Raw genomic sequence first — 16,728 nt, forward strand, 5'->3', positions numbered from 1 at the left:
ACCCCCGAACTGTCGGTCCCATTGTTTTCTCCTCCAGATTGTTCATCGAGTCTATCTTATTTAGAGAGACCTGCGGAGATAATAATATGCACAAAAACAATACAGAGCAAAGCCAAGCAACAATATACAACAAAACAGCAACAACAACAAACCAATGACAACAAAACAAAACACAACAAGAAAGAAAAGCTTGTAGTTTGTTCAAGGACTGTTTGTTGGCCTTTAGGAGTGTTTTCCAGTCCATTCTGTTGGAGCACCATGCCCTGGCCCCAAAGTCCACCTTCAGCATTCCCTGGGGACCTCGCCGCTCCGTTCTCTTGCTGTTCTGTTGCAGCCCCTTAGTGTTTTGTCTCCGTGTGGCGGGATCAGATCAGGCACAATTCCCACACTGTATCTCTGGTGCTGTCCGTTGTAGGGCTATGGGGCAGTGAGGAATGTTGCATCTCATAGTGGGCCCGGCCATGTGGTCCTCTCTGTGGACTGGCTGCTCTAATGGGGAACATCGTCCTCTAGGCTTGGTGGGCCCGCAAAGACATTCTATGAAGCGAGTGTAACACTGATACTAAAACCAGGCAAAGGCATTACCAGAACATAAAACTGCAGAACAATATCCGTCATGAACGTGTTAAGATTCTCAACTAAATGCTAGCCAGTAGGATCCAAAATATAAAAATAATAATATGCTGTAATCAAGTGGGATTCATTCCAGATATGCAAGGATGATGTGCAACATTAGGAAAGACAATGGAAAGAACACGCAGTCACTGTGCAGAGGGAACTGGTCACAGCCACTCATTTCAGGAGGTAGCATATGCTCAACAACAGATGGGCTCAGGAAGAAGTCCAAGCTGCACTGAAGGCAGGGATGCAAACCTAGGTTCCAGGAACTGACAAAACACCAACGGAAATGTGTCGACACACTGGTGAGGCAATGACAGCACACAGTGGTCTATGCCGAGAAATCTGGAAGATAGCCACCTGGCCAACTGACTGGAAGAGATTCAGATTTGTACCCATTCCAAAGAAAGGTGACCCAATTGAATGTGGACGCTATCTAACAATATCACTAATATCATATATTACGTGCAAGTAAAATTTTGCTGAAAATCATCAATAGTAGTAGTTGTACATCCATAGAGAAGTACCAGGAAAGGGTATGGGTACAGAATGAGGTTTATCCTTGCTGACCTCAGATGGATCTTATCAGAAAGCAGAAAATACCAGAAAGATGTTTACTTGTATTTCATGGACTATGCTAAGGCATTGGACTGTGTGGATCATAACAAACGATGGGTAATATTGCACACACAAAAAAATGGGTATTCCAGAACCCTTCATTGGGCTCATGACAAACTTGTATCGAGACCAAACAGCAGTCATTTGAGCAGAACAGGGACTACTGAGTGCTTTAAAACCAGGAAAGATGTGTGTCAGGGTTGTATCCTTCTGCCATACTGAGTCAATCTGTGCGCTGAGCAAATAATTTGAGAAGTCAGACTTTATGAAGGAGAATGCAGCATCAGAAGGGAAGGCAGGCTCATTAACCACCTGCCGATGCAGATGAAAGAACCTTGCTTGCTGAAAGCAAGGAAGACTTGAAGCACTTGCTGATAGAGATCAAGGATGACAATGTAACGAAACAAACCAAAAATATCCTCACGAGACCAATAAATAACGTAAATATAAATGGAGAAAAGTGAAGTTGTCTAGGATTTTGTCTTGCTTGGATTCACAATCAATCAATGCTCATGGAAGCAGCAGTCAGAAATCAAATGACACATTGCATTGGGTAAATCTACTACCTAGGACCTCTTTAAAGTGTTAAAGAGCTGGGACGGCACTTTGAGGACTAAGGTGAGCTTGGCCAAGTCATCGTGTTTTCAATTGCCTCATAAGTATGAAAATTGGACACTGAACAAGGAAGCCTGACGAAGGATTGATGCTTTTAAACTGTGGTGCTGGAGAAGAATATCGAAAGTTCCAGAGGCTGCTAAAAGGACCAATCAATCTGTCTTGGAAAAAGTATGGCCAGAATGCTCCTTAGACGTTAGGACGGTGAGACTTGATCTCATGTACTTCAGACATGTTATCAGGAGATACCAATCCCCAGAAAAAAATATGATGCTTGCTAAAGTGGTAGGTGTGGTAGTTACATAATTTCATATCAACTTGAAAATATATAAAAGTGCAGGGGTGGTATTCAACCCATCAATCAGGTCACAGCCTGGCGGTGCCTCCTTGTGGGAGTGGCCTTCTCATAAGGAGGGTCCTGGGAACTTCCCCTTCTCCCTCTGCCTTCCCCTTCCTGCTGCCAGATCCCTGGAGATGTTACCACCGCCATTGGATCCACACAACTTTGCACCCACCAGCCTGTAATCTTCCTGCATTCTACATCATTGCATGTGGTTGTGTGAGTCTGAAAAGGGACTATGGACGCGTATTCGCTTTATGGACTTGAGTTTGGGCTGGGATGTTTTCTGGATATACAATTACTTCTTGATATAAAGCTCTTTCTTACACATAGATGAGTGTCACTGGATTTGTTTCTCTCGTCAGCCCTGCCTAACACAGCAAGTCAGCAAAAAATAAGATCATCCAGGAGATGGATTACCACGGTACCCGCAACAATGGGCTCAAACGTAGCGACTATGGGACGGCACAGGGTCCGGCAGTGTCCCCTCCTGTTGTACATGGGGTCACTATGAATGGACTTCACGGCAATAAATTGCAACAACAAAATAAAAAACAAATCGCCACTTACATGGCTCACAATATTAGGGAATGAGTTAAAAAAAACTATGGGGGGTGGGGGCGAATAAAAGGAAACTAGGAAGAGTCCAAATTGAACGCTTAGGAATGAAACCATAAGCAGAGCTGCTGGTGGTTTTGAACAGCTGACCATGCAGTTCACAGCCCAACACCTAACCGCTGAAGGCCCCAGGGCTCTTAATGACACAAGAAACTGTTAAAGAAAAAGAATGTTGACAGTTACACAGTAGTTAACACACGCTGAAGGTTGTGCTAAGACTTAAGGATGCACTTGGCATGTATGAAATCGTTTAAGGCCCACAAAGCAAGTGAGCGATCATTTATCCCATTTTACGTACAAGGAAACAGAGACGTAGGGAGATTAAAAGATTTCTCCAAGTTTACACCACTTGTGTGGGCAGACCACTTGCTAGCTCTCCTCCCGTCGGTTAACACAAAACAACACAATTGGGATTCTCAAAAGAACAATGCTGAACATGTTCAGAGAAAGAGAATGATGGTTGTTCTCGGATATTAGGATCGGAGTGATTCCTTCCCCCATCTTTTCTGTATTTTTAAGCTTTATGATGATGCATCTGTATTGATTTATCATTTTTAAAAATCTGAAAAAATGGGGTGAAAATTCTGGAAATGATGAACTTCCACAGAAACATAATCCTTTTGGAAAATAACGAGAGCCTTAGAAACGAGAAGTTGTTCGAGCACTTCAGAAAGAGTACTAACTTCAAGGTCAAAGTGACCACAGTCCTGGTGGTTCTCAATCCAAATAGGGAGGCAGCTGTGGGTCAAGACAGCTGTTTTCCAAGGGAGTGGCTGGGTGAAGATCCTGCCCAAAGAAAAGACGTCTTTAGGCTTGAGATGCCTGGAGGTCTAGATCCAAACTGTAGCCAGCATATGTTGGGATGATGGACCAGCAATGAAATATACCCAACTCTTGAGTAAAGCAGAAAATATTTTTTAAATGTCTACCATAGTTTTAAAAATCTGTCCAAGTTATTGGGTTTTCTTTTCTTATGTTTATTTCTGTTTGTCCCTCCCATGCCTGCAAAGGCCCCCATAGAGGAGGCTGGAAAGAAATCGGGCGACCATTAGACTCCTATGAAGACCCCAAACTGAGCGTACTCAAGCCCCGGAGTCAGATGGCAGGTACACCTGGGTGGCCCAAACTAGGCCCAGGCTCATGACACCACCCAGGTGAGCTCAACTCAGCCAATGGGGTCAACCATGCCTCCCCAACCAAGGCTTGAAATAGCCTGTCTATAGAAAGGTCACGCCCTCTGACCCGGCTCCTCTTGGCACGGGAGGGTGCTGGTCTCCCTCTCTTACCCTCTCTACCCTGCTCCCGGAGAGAGGCAGGTCAGAGGGTGTGGGCGCACACGCGCTGCCCAGGCGTGCCCCCTCCGGGCCTACTAGGGGCCCACAGCCTCTTGCTCTCTGGCCCCTGTTCCTCAAGTGGGGGTGCTCTTTTCCACGTGGTTGTTCATGCCCAATTGTGAATGAAGTGCGGCTTCTACGCGGCATGGCATACTTCCCAGGGATAGCGGGTGGCTTTGAGATGTAACACTTGAAACTTGCCCTCTCCTTCCTAAAAACCCACTTGGATTACAAAGCGGGCTTCGGCGTGAAATCTTTCATGAACCGGGGTATGGCCCACTCCAAAAACCTCAAGTTTATTTTTTTTTTCTTTATTGCTATGAGAGCCTGTCTTGGTTGAGGCGGGACATCTGGGTGGTGAACTGGTCGACTGTTAAGACGACTGGCTAAAAGGTTGACATTAGGACACACCCAGAGGAGCTTGGGATACAGGCGTGGAGATCTGCTTCCAACTGTCCCAGCCTCGGGAGTCCATGGGAAGCAGGCCGGCCCTGCACACAGGCGGTCACCAGGAGTGGGAAGCCCACAGGCGCTTCTGTTAGCCTGTGCTGGGCCGGATCCATCCAGGGGCAGTGTGAAATTCTCATTCAAATAAGCACCTCTCCAATCTCTGGAGGAATGACCAGGTAAAAGGCCACCCTTGACTTTGAAAAGCTCTTGCCTGGACTTGCAGACGGGGCGGGCTCCCCGGTGAGTAAAGAGTTTTGCATCTGCGGTGATTTGCTCTTTAATCCCGCAGGGCGCTGTGAGTGGGATGTTCTCTGGATTTATTGATGCTGCACCCTCATCGCCCCCCCCATTTCTCTCGTCCATGCTGTTTGAACTGTGTGCCCCAAATGTGTGGTAAATCCTTACCCTAAACCTCCTTATAGTCTCAATTAAGAATGGGTTATTTGTTATGCTACTGAGTCTTAATTAAGAATGGGGTATTTGTTATGATGAGGCGGGGATGAGTGTAGGGTGGGTGTTTCTTTTTTTGGTTTTGTTTTAGGGTGACTGTGTTTGTGTCAATGTTTTACAAGGTCACGAAAAGAGCTGAGCAGCACACAGGAGCAGAGGCAGATAGAGGAAGAGAGATGCCAAGCCTCTGGGAGCCGGACCAGGAGCAGAAGCTCAAAGAGATAAGGTCCTTCCTGCAGAGACAACCAAGAAGCCTTTGAGGGTCGGCACCCTGAGTTCAGACTTCTGGTCGCCAAAACTGTGAGAAACTACATTTGCGTGTTCAAGTCACCCACCCACGTTAATTTTTGTTACAGGATCATTAAATAACCAAGAGTGTGACTCACTGCTGGGAGACTTTGTAATCAAACAAATAAAGGAATTGCCTACCAACGTTAAACCCAGCAATTTCATCCCTCAATGCCCACTGCTCCTCTCTCACGTCTCACCGAGGAAAATGTGAAATGATTACTATTTAAGGGGCTGGGTTGACCCACATCTGCCTATGTGGGGTTTTTGTTGTATGTGTTTTTCTTTCCCTCTCTGATATCGCATCTCACCAGCCGGGAGGACGAGAGGTGAGAAGCTGCTTACCGAGGAAACTGCAGCTCTGGACCTTGGTTGCCCTGCCAGCAGCTCACAATGGTTCCAAAAGGCAAAACAGGGTGGGATTGGAGCCTGGTCTCCATGCCAGGCCCGAGCACCTCCACTCTGACTCCTGGTTCCCCTCTTGTGCTCAGTTCTGCTTCCTGCTGGGCTGGGGCTGTGCCAGCCGTGGTCCACGTTTCCTTTTCCCGTGCACCGGCACACTGGAGAAAAAGCACTCAATGATGCGTAGCACCTCTTGACTCAGCCATGTTTTGCAGGGCAAGTGGAGAAAGGTATCCTACTAGAACCTCAGTGGCCTTGAGCCCTTGAGCAAGCAGAGGAGGAATGCAGGGAAGCCAGGGTCCTCTTCAGTCCAGGGGCATTCTGGGTAGAGAGCGATGCTGAGAGGACCTGGCCACCTTCCAGGCACCTCAGGAATTTTTCGGCTGCTGCACAGGTGCTGCCTGGGCAGGGTCATCCTGTGAATGTGCCCTGGAGAGGCCTTCCCAAGGAAGCATTGCAGACAGTCCGGGCGCAGGGGCAGAGGGGGCAGCTCTGCCCCAGATCCCTGTGTGTTTGGTCCCCTGGTTCCAACAGAGCGGTAGTCACCTAAGAGGAATGTGAGACCTCCCCCCAAGGCAGATGGTGAGGGGTAACCCCTGAAAGCATGCCCAGAAGCTGACCACCAGGCAGAAGACCACCAGGAAGAGGCACAAGAGAACGTGCTCGAACCCTCCCGACAAGGGAGCTGGGCTTAGACCCAAATGCCCATGCCTTGTTCTGAGGGGCAATAGCACTCACACCCTCTAGCCCACAGGGAAGAGCATTCAGAGACCAGGAGCCACGGGGCAATCCTTGTACAAGCAGGCAGAAATACATCCAAACACATTGCTGTGGAAAGGGTTTCCACTCCTATAGACCAGTGGTTCTCAACCTTCCTCATGCCGCAACCCTTTCATACAGCTCCTCATGGTGACCCTCAACCATAAAATTATTTTCATTGCTACTTCATCACTGGAATTTTGCTTCTGTTATGCACCGGGCGACCCCTGTGAAAGGGTTCTTTGATCCCCGAAGGGGTCATGACCCACAGGTTGAGAAATGCTGCTCTAGACCGTTAAATCTTGACAAAAGCAGTGTCACGTCTCTCTTCTGCAAAGCACCTGGTGGGTTCACACCAAGCATGAGATTAGCAACAGGGCTGCCAATTTCACCACTAGGGCTCCTTTATGAAGTGAACTTCAAAGCCAAGCTGGCTGCCATCCAGTTATGCCAACTCGTAGTGACCCTACAGGTCAGGATCGAACTGTCTCTGTGAGTTTCAGAGACGGTAACTCTTTTAACAGGAGTAGAAAGTCTTGATTTTCACCTAACACATGGCTGTTGGTTTCGAACTGCTGACCTTGCAGTGGACAGCCCAATGCATAACCTCTATGCCACCAGGCGCCAGTGGACATTTTAAAGATGGGGATGCACAGGACAGCACAGCACTGGTAAGGAAAAGGACACCTTTAGCAGAAAACATTGCTCAAAGTTCAGAACGTGAAGAAGGCTGGGCGGGGTGTGGGGGAAAGGCCAGCCCCCCACAACTAATCGCGGGTTCGATAGGCACAATTGTACGGTTGACATATATAAAGATTATAATAAAGTAATCGAGAGCATGAGAGATAGGAGAGAGATTGAAATAATGGAGTCAGGCACATTTCATAGTAACATGCTCACCTCAGCCTCACTTGGTAGTCCGCATGGAGAGACGAGAGGGCAGGAAAGAGAGGGAGGGGAAGGAAGACAAGGGGCAAGGGAACAGGGGAGAGAGGACCCGAGAGGAGAGGGGGAACCAAGGAGAGGCCAAAGGGATCTTTATTGCTAACCCAGGCCTATATACCTTTGGGGGGAGTGCAAGCCCACTAATTACAGGTAAAGACATACGTCACAGGAAGGGGTTGCACTATAGGTTATACAGCAATGAGAGGGGGACAATCTAGGGATATACATGCAATAGGAAGAGGAGGGATTGGGGGTACACATGTGACAAGGGTGTAGCCTAGATTCAGGATGGCAGCCTAACTTTGGATGTCACCTGTTCTCTGGATCTCCATAGAAACCATTATCAGTAGGGTGTAAACCCCACCTACAGGGACCAGACTACTTAACCGATTGTCCTTAACAGCAGGGAGTGGGCCCTCCCTGACTGCCTTCAGGGAGGTAACTTGACAATCATTTACCATTAGCTGCAAGCAGCGTCCCAAGTCTAACATATATTTGGGGGATATGACTTGGGAGAAATCTTTCTGTTTCACACAGCGGGGCAGGGGGCGTGCGAGCTAAGTCCTGGCTCCCAGCTTGGAGGACACAGTAGAGACGGCTGTCTGGCGGGCTGGGTACACTCAGCTCCATACACATTCACAAGCACACAGTTGGTTGGCTGAGTCCAGGAGCCTCTGTCTTTCCAGGAACTAGCCCCCAAACGGAGCAGAGGCGTTCAGGTTGAGAGAAGCGGAGCCGTGTACCCGGAGCACACCCAGAGAGGAAGGGAAGGACGAGCAGTCTACCCTAAAAGGAGATCCGCCTGCCCCAGGATAAGCACACACAGATCTCACTCAGCCTTCCAATTCGAGCACGTGGACTTGTGGAAAGCGGCCCTGAACAACAAGCCCTTCTCAGGCACTTGAACATTTAGTCCTTCATTCATAAAACCAGGGATGACCTGGCATTCTTGACAATGAGAATTATGGTGACCAGTTCATTACCAGTGTAACAAACCCCTGGGCATGATTAAACAGGAATGCTTCGGAACAAGAGGCAAATCAGAAGGGAGACTGGTTTTCTCACAGTTCAGATTCAGGGTCTTGCCCTAAGGGGAGGTCGTCTTTGTCCCTCTCATCCTCTAGTAGCTGCTGGTGAGCTTTGTTGTGTGTGTGAGAGAGAGAGAGAGACACAGAGAGACAGAGAGAGAGAGTGTGTGTGTGTGTGTGTGTGTCTCCACCCTACAAAGTACGAAACATGAAACATCGTGTGTGTGTCTCCACCCTACAAAGTATGTCCATAATAGCACAAGAAGAGAAACCCTGTTTCCAAACAGGATCATATCCAAAGGCAGAGGAAAATACCGTATATACTCCTGTATAAGCTGAGTTTTTCCAGCACATTCTTTTTTTTTTTTTTCCTCAGCACATTCTTAATGCAGTTTTTGTGGTAAAATTAGGTGCCTCGGCTGATATTCTTGTTGGCTTATACTCGAGTATATACAGTATATCAATTTTGGGGGTATGGGGTTCAATCCCTAACCACCTGCAATGATGTGTGTATAAATATTCTTTTTTAAAAGTGGTTAAAGCTGGTGCCCGAAGTCAGGGTTGTTGACGACATTTCAGTGAAAGGGAAGCAGGGGTTCAGAAGGGGCTTGGGTGGAGACAGCATTAGTTGGGGACTGGCTGGTAAACAGCGAGTCCCAAGAAGGCAGGCTTTCAGGGCGGTGGTTGAACCCTTTGGCCAAAAGTTCTTCCTGTAGTTTATTGCCCACAGAGGATGAAAAGCCCTCCTTGGTGGAAAGCAGCCGCTGTGACCCTGTAAATGAGTATTTCTGTTCAACTACCAGGTCCCAAACGTAAGCCTGTGAAATAAGCCGTGGACATGGAAGTCGCACACCAGCCTATGACCACGAGCTGTCGAAGGGATCAGGTATCAGGCATCAAACAACAAAAAATCGTATCATTGTAAATGAGGGTGAGTGCAGGATGGAGACCCAAAGCCCATCTGTAGGCAACAGGACACCCCCTTACTGAAGGGTCACGAGGAGGAGACGAGCCAGTCAGGGGGCAGGCTAGCAACGATGAAACATTCAACTTTCCTCTAGTTCTTAAATGCCTCCTCCTCCCCACCCCTCACCCGCACTATCATGATCCCAATTCTACCTTACAAATCCGACTAGACCAGAGGATGTACACTGGTACAGATAGGAACTGGAAACACAGGGAATCCAGGACGGATGATCCCTTCAGGATCAGTGGTGAGAATGGCGATACCGGGAGGGTGGAGGGAAGGTGGGGTAGAAAGGGGGAACCGATGACAAGGATCTACATATAATCTCCGCCCTAAGGGATGGACAACAGAAAAGTAGGTGACGGGAGATGTCAGTGTAAGATATGACAAAATAATAATTCATAAATTATCAAGGGTTCATGAGGGAGGGGGGAAAATGAGGAGCTGATATTAAGGGCTCAAGTAGAAAGCAAATGTTTTGAGAATGATGATGGCAACAAATGTGCAAATGTGCTTGACACAATGAATGTATGTGTGGATTGTGATAAGAATTGTATGAGCCAAATGCGCTTTACACAACTGATGTATGTATGGATTGTGATAAGAGTTGTATGAGCCCCTAATAAAATGATTTAAAAAAAAAAAAGAATTAAGCCCTTGGAACACAATAAAAAGCTCCAATGCGCCCCATTTCACAAGCAGCAACAGTCCAGGAAAAAGCAGCTGTCAACACTCAAAACACAGCCTGGCCGCGTGGGGTGACCATTCCTGAACAGACCCAGGAGCAAGAGAAGCGGAAACGCCGTCTGCAGGACTCCCGCCTTCCGACGGAAATCCAAACTCACTGCCCAGCCTTCAAGGGGCTCACTGCGGTTTGACCCCCTTTAGAGAACTGGAATGTCCACCCCAGAGACACAGAATCAGAACCTGCGTTCTGACAAGCTCTCACAGAGGAGATGGCCTAGGGGGGTGGTATTCAAATGTAGATTCTGGTTCTGTAAGGCAGGGACGGCGGAGAGTGAGGTTCTCAGCTGGTGGTGAAACCGGAGAGACTGGATGTGGGCTGGGGAGCAAGTAGTGTCCCAGAGCTTCTTCACTCTTCCTCCAACCCAACAAGGCCCTCCGAGCCATCTTTAGCAACCACTCGAGTGGAAAGGTCAGATGACGATATGAGACCTGCAGAGACACCGGGCCTACACAACTGTCACAGCTGGGCCACTGTGCTCCCTTCAACTTGTTCAGAGGTGCATGGGGCAACTTGTTTCAAAAAAGTGCATGGGGCAAATCCCCTCATCTTTGAATTCCTTTCTCCTACGACCTTTTCCAAGTCTCTCTGAATATGACCCTCAACATTTTCAGTAGGTGAGGGCAGTCCGATATGTATTTCCCACAACAGTAATCCCACTTTTAAAGGTTTACCTGCTTGTTTTGAATTTGACATTTGCTGCCTCTTCTCAACGTTTGTCCATGAAAGAAAACTCAACAGGAGAGACGAAGTCTTCATGACTGCACGGCTTCAAGCCCCCAGGGGAGCATGGCTCAGAAGAAGTCTTCAGAAAGAGGAAGGGAGGGTAGAGTGAGTGAGTGAGTGAGTGAGTGAGTGAGTGAGTGAGTGAGTGAGTGGCAGGCAATCTTCACATTTCTCTTTAAAGACTCTAAACTGGGAAGCACGTTTTCGAATTTTAAATGCAAAGACAGGATGACCCACTGAGATAAAAACAGCTACAGCTCAATGTTAGTTTCACGGTTAGGGGCTGGGGGAAACTGGCCTGCGTTTAGAAACTGCAAACCCCATGGTACAGGGGTGGGGGTGCTGGGAAAATTCTGTCACAATTTTTGTGCTAAAAGATCAGAGATAATCACACATTATACTGGACAATTAAAAATACACAGTGATTTTTATTTCCACCTTCTTACAGTCCAAGTATATTGCATCTGATAAGAATTCTCATCTCTATAAACATAAAAATATTTCAAGACAGCATGTTACCAGATAGTATGTATAAGCAACACTTTGGCAGAATTTTTACAACTCTAGTCATTCATAGTCCAAAAACACAAATTTCAAAATTCAAAAATAACAGCTTTATTCAAACATATGTTACACCTTCTGAAACATTTAAAACATGCTCTAGTTAAATATTTCTTCAACAACACTGTATACAAATAAAATATTACACAAAATATATTTAAGAAAATGTTTTGGTCTTTGATTTGAACAATAAATAAAAACACAGGCACTTCTACACCGAGACAGGGAAGCAGTCGCTATTCAGAATAGTATAAGCAACACGTGGAAGGAAACATGGCAAGAATAGAAGCCTGGAGATTTTAAATGACACACCACTTGCGAAAAGGGGGTCCAACTTCACTCTTCCCACCTGTAGCTCAAAGGTTACATCGGCTTTCCTGGTCTACTTTCTCATGTTACAAACGCCATCTGGCTGTCAGGGGCAATTAATTCACTCTTCAGTTGGCCATTATGGAATCATACTCGTTATCAGCAAATACTAAAAGTAGAGAATGATCATGATACCACCCAGCAAACTGAACTCAAAATCAAATTCTCTCTGCAAATTAAGACCGTAACAAGAGAAAAATGCCCGAGTGTCACACGGTGAGTGATCATTTTGCAAAACAGACATGATTAGAGAGACACAAGAAAATACTGCTGGGGTGGTAAGACATTTTAGACTTGACAGAAGTCAATTTTTCTAGACGATTTAAAAATTCATCCAAATTTTGTGAAGATCGATTTAACTCTGTTTCTCAGAAGCTACCGAATGATGCATAACAGAGCCTTTGTGGCCCAACCCATTGATAAACACCTGCGTCACAGATACATCCAGCAGTAAAAAGGAAAGTAGGCCTATCCAACAAGGGCAAACCCAAATTAACTTTAAATGGTCAACTCCCAGAAACACAGGCTTTCAGATGAGAAAGGGGGGCTGGGGGTGGGAGAGACAAATGAATACAGCAAGAAGGACTGGCACCTCCGTGAGAACTTATCTTCTGCTTCCCCTCTCCAGAACAGTACCAAGTGGCGGGCCATGTTCAAGGCCCTCAGAGGGAGACCTAAAGGCAATTCTGATGGCTTCGCATAGAAATCACCCTAAAGGGAGAACACCACATGGGAACGACGAGTGGAGACAGGTCTTCCTATGCAAAACTGAGCTACTGTTTTAGCATTTTAAGTGAGCATTTTGTAACTGAGACCAAATATCAATCATCTCTTGGGGTTTTCTACTGTGTACTAACATCAGGTCTACATAGGAACAGATATTATTCTTATTTTTCTCCTCGATGTCAAATGTCCTGAAGCCTTTGTGCTTCTCCGGAACGAGGCCGAGCCTCTGAAGGCACATTCCGGTGTACACGTCATCGATCGGGTAGAGGTGGACCTGGTCGGTGACCGTGTACAGCCTCAGGGCCAGGCGGCCGGAGTAGAGGAACCCCCCGCCCCCCGCATAGGGGGGGTAGACGCCAGAGTAAACCACTTCTGGGATGTAGTACTTCAGTTTCTTATCCCGATGGGGACCAGCATTGTGGATCACATCGCCTATAAACAAGTCTTTGGCTTTGTTCTTGGAGAGGCTATTCAAGTAATTCAGGATGTGGTGGGTGTTCACGAAGACGTCGTCGTCGCCCTTGAAGACAAACTCGGCGTCCGGACAGGAAGTGCTCACCCACCGGAGGAACAGAACTTCCTTCAGGGACAAGTTGAAGAACGTGTCCCGGTAGCTCCACAGAAGAATGTCTTGGTGCCTCTCGCTCTCAAACTTCAGCAGGTCTGAGAGGTCGGGGTGGTTGTCCTCGGGGGGCGTCTGGCCCAGCAAGAAGACGCGCACCACCGTCTGGTTCCCCACCCTGGCTTCTCGGCCCCAAGACTCCCGAATGGCTTGCCTTCGAGCGAAATGCGGGGTGAGGGACTTAATCGCCAGCAGCAAGAAGGGTTTCTTTGCACACTTGGTGGGCTGGTCGATAAGCAGCGAGTAATTCCGACATCTCAGATAGAGCAGGAAGTCCTTAAATCTGTCTGGCAAATTGCTGAAACCTGCCACGACGGACGCGACACTCAGGTCCGGCTCGCAAGAGTGCAGATGGCTCGTGTTGGAAGCCCCGTGCGCGTCCCCTGTCTGGTTGGCCAACATGCTCAGAATGGGGTTGTAGTGCCGGCTGAGCTTCTCTTGCTCTCGGTTCCAGTATGCCGAGGGAGGGCTGGGAGTCTTCCAGAACTTTCCTTTGGGTATTATGACTTCGCCCTTCCCATTCTTCTCTTGGCTACTGCTTTTGGAGACCTCCACAATCAGATAAATGAAGACATTTACCATCATCAGGATACCCAGCAACTTTATTCTTCGGCGTCCAACACTCATGTCTCATATCTAGGACACAAGAGGAAAGCATCACGTTAGTCGTGTGGCACGCATTGGCATTGGAATTGATTTCGTTTGCCTCTTTGCCCGTCTCTCTCCTGGAAGAAGGGTTTAGAGCAGAGATTTGGACAGGTTCAAATGGTGGCCCTACACCTCCTCTAGCTTTGGGGCCACAGGCAAATTGCCTAACTGGTGTCTTAGCTTCTCCATCTGTGAAATGGGAGAATAGCCCACTATGGGGGATGGTTTCAAGGACTGTATGGTTCTATAGCACGGTTCACAAAGAACACCGTGACCGCTAGCGGGTGCCTGTGGTTGTTGTAGACACCCCGAAGGCACAGGTATAAGTGAAGCGCCGCACAGTCATGCCTCACCTATCAGATCAAAACACTCCCTGTCATCCAATCGATTCCGACTCATAGTGACCCTGCAGAACAGGGTAGAACCGGGCTGGGGGTTTGAACCTCTAACCTGGTTAGCAGCCTGACACAGAACCACTACTCCACCAGGCCTCCTTGGGCACACACGAATCAGTGCTTCACCAAGTCTGATCACAATTCGTATCAACAACTGTGCTTCATGGTGTCAACCAGTGCACACAGGCACACCTGCCTACCCAGTGGAGCCTGTGATGGCTGGCATTCCCCGTAACTCACTCTGACATACCATTTCAGTCTACACCTTTTTTAAAAACGATGCTGCTCCCAAGCGGCAATGATTTCACAAGTCACCATTTTTACAAGTGAGGGAGGCCCGGTGGGAAGCTGAAGACACTCGGCCAGCGTTGGGGGACTAGGAAGTGGAAGAGGCACGACCTACAGCGGGGAGTCAAAAGGATCAAATGAAAGCGACACGAGCGCGTTACCCAGGGTCACCCCACAACGAGAAGCACCCGACACCCACCAACAGGAGAGCAGATGAACCCGCCGTGGTAAATTCACACGATGGCACCCTCACGGGGCGGTAAAATGAACCACTAATTGCTCCCAGCAAGAACATCTGGCTTTGAGTCAAAGGCACACTGCCCAGCTGGTTCGGAACGCGTCAACTGTGCACCCCACTCCCATGAGAGTCCCTGCAGGCACCAAGCTGACTCGGGCCAGGAAGTCGCTCGGGAGGGGTCTGACTGCAGAGAGTGGACGCCCCCTGCGAGGGGTACAGAATGGACGTGTTACCTGCAAGCTCCCCTCCTACACCAGGTCAGAACGAAAGCTGTAGGCTTGAGACCTCGGCTGTGCCCTGTTCGTCAATTATTGCTCAAAGCGGGTATTGGGGCGCAAAACGGGAGAGAGAGAAACGCGAACCACCTTTCAGTGAGACATCAAAAGGCTAGAACTGATTTCAGACTGTAACAGAGGAGCCAAGCGTTTGATGAAATGCTGCGCTAGGGAGTAATCTTGGGTTCCCGACGATATGGGACGTGAGGGCCCTGCCCCGAGCAGTCATCTCAACAGGCTTGTCTCCCAAACGCGTGAAATCGATGCTCTGTAAGAGCCACACAGATGCTCCCAGCAAGTTCCTTCCGCAGCTGGGGATGAGTCCTCGAGAAAGAATCGAATGTACTGGGTCCACACCAAGCCTAGAACAGGGGTTCTGTTACTTTGGGTCCCATTTTAGACCGGAGGGAACAGACTGAAAGAAGTTCAGTAGCTGTTTAAGGACTGAGCTGGAGTCCCAAAGCCACCAGGTTCAGTGGTGGCCGCTCTGCTCTGGCCTCTAAAGCAAAGCTGTGTGACCATTTCAATCAAGCTTTGAGTTTTAAAAAAAAAGTATTATTTTTTTAATTTCAAGTAAAAGAGGTTGTAGGCATTTACAGTATTCTAGGAAACAGCCCCGCTGAAAAGAGCACCTGCCACGCTGTGAAAACTTAACCATTTGGACAGGCTGATGAGATCAAATCCGCCTAGTCGTCGTCCAGTCCCAAACTCACGGGAACTCCACCCACAACGCACACCGGAACCCAATGCTGCCAGGGCCTGGGCCACCCCCTCGACTGACTGCGGACCAAGAGCTGGGAACTATGGCGATGAGCTGTGCAGGCTTTCTTTCCTTCACGGCGGGCCTTAGTCGGAAACTCTGCTGAATGTTTTCAGTGTCACTGGGGGGAGCACTGGCAGGCAAAGCCGGATTCCTACCACCGCTTCCCAGCAAACGCTGGTGCTTCCCACTGCCGAACAGCCCCAACCATAGACAAAAACCAGGGCAGGCTTCAGAGGCCAAAACCCAAACCGCCCACCCCATGTGCTCCCTCCACAAAAGGCGTCTGGCCCATCTAGAGACAAATATGAAAAATGAGAAGTTCCGCGACATTCCCTTAGCTGACCCCAAAGAAGCAGTTCTCCCATGACCTTCTCACCTCTCTTTCCCAATTCCACGCCTCTCACCACTGAATGAATTACTAAGAAAGTGGAGACTTCTTAAATTTCCTTCCAAAGAAGGAATGAATAGAAACCATGAGACTATTTTTTTCTCTTACTCCCCAGTTACAGTCTTAAAGGGCCCCAAGTCACACCCAGGCCACACCTTAAGCCTAAAGTTTGCCCTCTCCACCTAAGTCAGCCAAGCAAGTCTGAAGAGTCTGCTAGAACTCTAGGCCCCGTACATCTCTGCCACCTTCTTCCTGGGCTCAAGTTCAAAGTCGTCTATGGCAACTTAAAGCTCTTTGCTATTGGGCCTAACCTGCATGGGGGGGAAGAGGACACTTAAAATATACTTATGTGGGTTATCTGATACAGTTAAAGTAACAATTATCTTTATAGAAAATATATGAAGATACATTTAAGCCCTTGGGGGATGTGGAGCAATGGCTTCAGGATTTAAAACAATTTCTTATTTTTTAAAGTACATGATTTTCTCTAGATTAGAACAATTTTTTAAAAGTCACACTTGACCCGGTACCACTGATCTCTAGCTCTGGGGC

General features: G+C 48.0%; 1 protein-coding gene across 4 annotated transcripts in view; it reads right to left on the reverse strand.

Moving 5' to 3' along the window:
* Window positions 1-11,311: 11,311 nt before the first annotated feature.
* The window catches only part of B3GNT2 (UDP-GlcNAc:betaGal beta-1,3-N-acetylglucosaminyltransferase 2), a 37,147-nt gene continuing 31,730 nt past the window's right edge, over window positions 11,312-16,728 (reverse strand). For all 4 annotated transcript variants that reach the window (XM_045294197.1, XM_045294196.1, XM_045294195.1 and 1 more), the window contains exon 2: window positions 11,312-13,817. In XM_045294197.1, the coding sequence (XP_045150132.1) occupies window positions 12,615-13,808 (1,194 nt within the window). In that variant the 5' untranslated portion in view covers window positions 13,809-13,817 and the 3' untranslated portion in view covers window positions 11,312-12,614. The remainder of the gene's footprint in view (window positions 13,818-16,728) is intronic.

Source organism: Echinops telfairi, unplaced genomic scaffold, assembly GCF_000313985.2.
Source record: "Echinops telfairi isolate 266 unplaced genomic scaffold, ASM31398v2 ScPeMD7_2573;HRSCAF=3158, whole genome shotgun sequence".
Taxonomy (NCBI): Eukaryota; Metazoa; Chordata; class Mammalia; order Afrosoricida; family Tenrecidae; genus Echinops; species Echinops telfairi.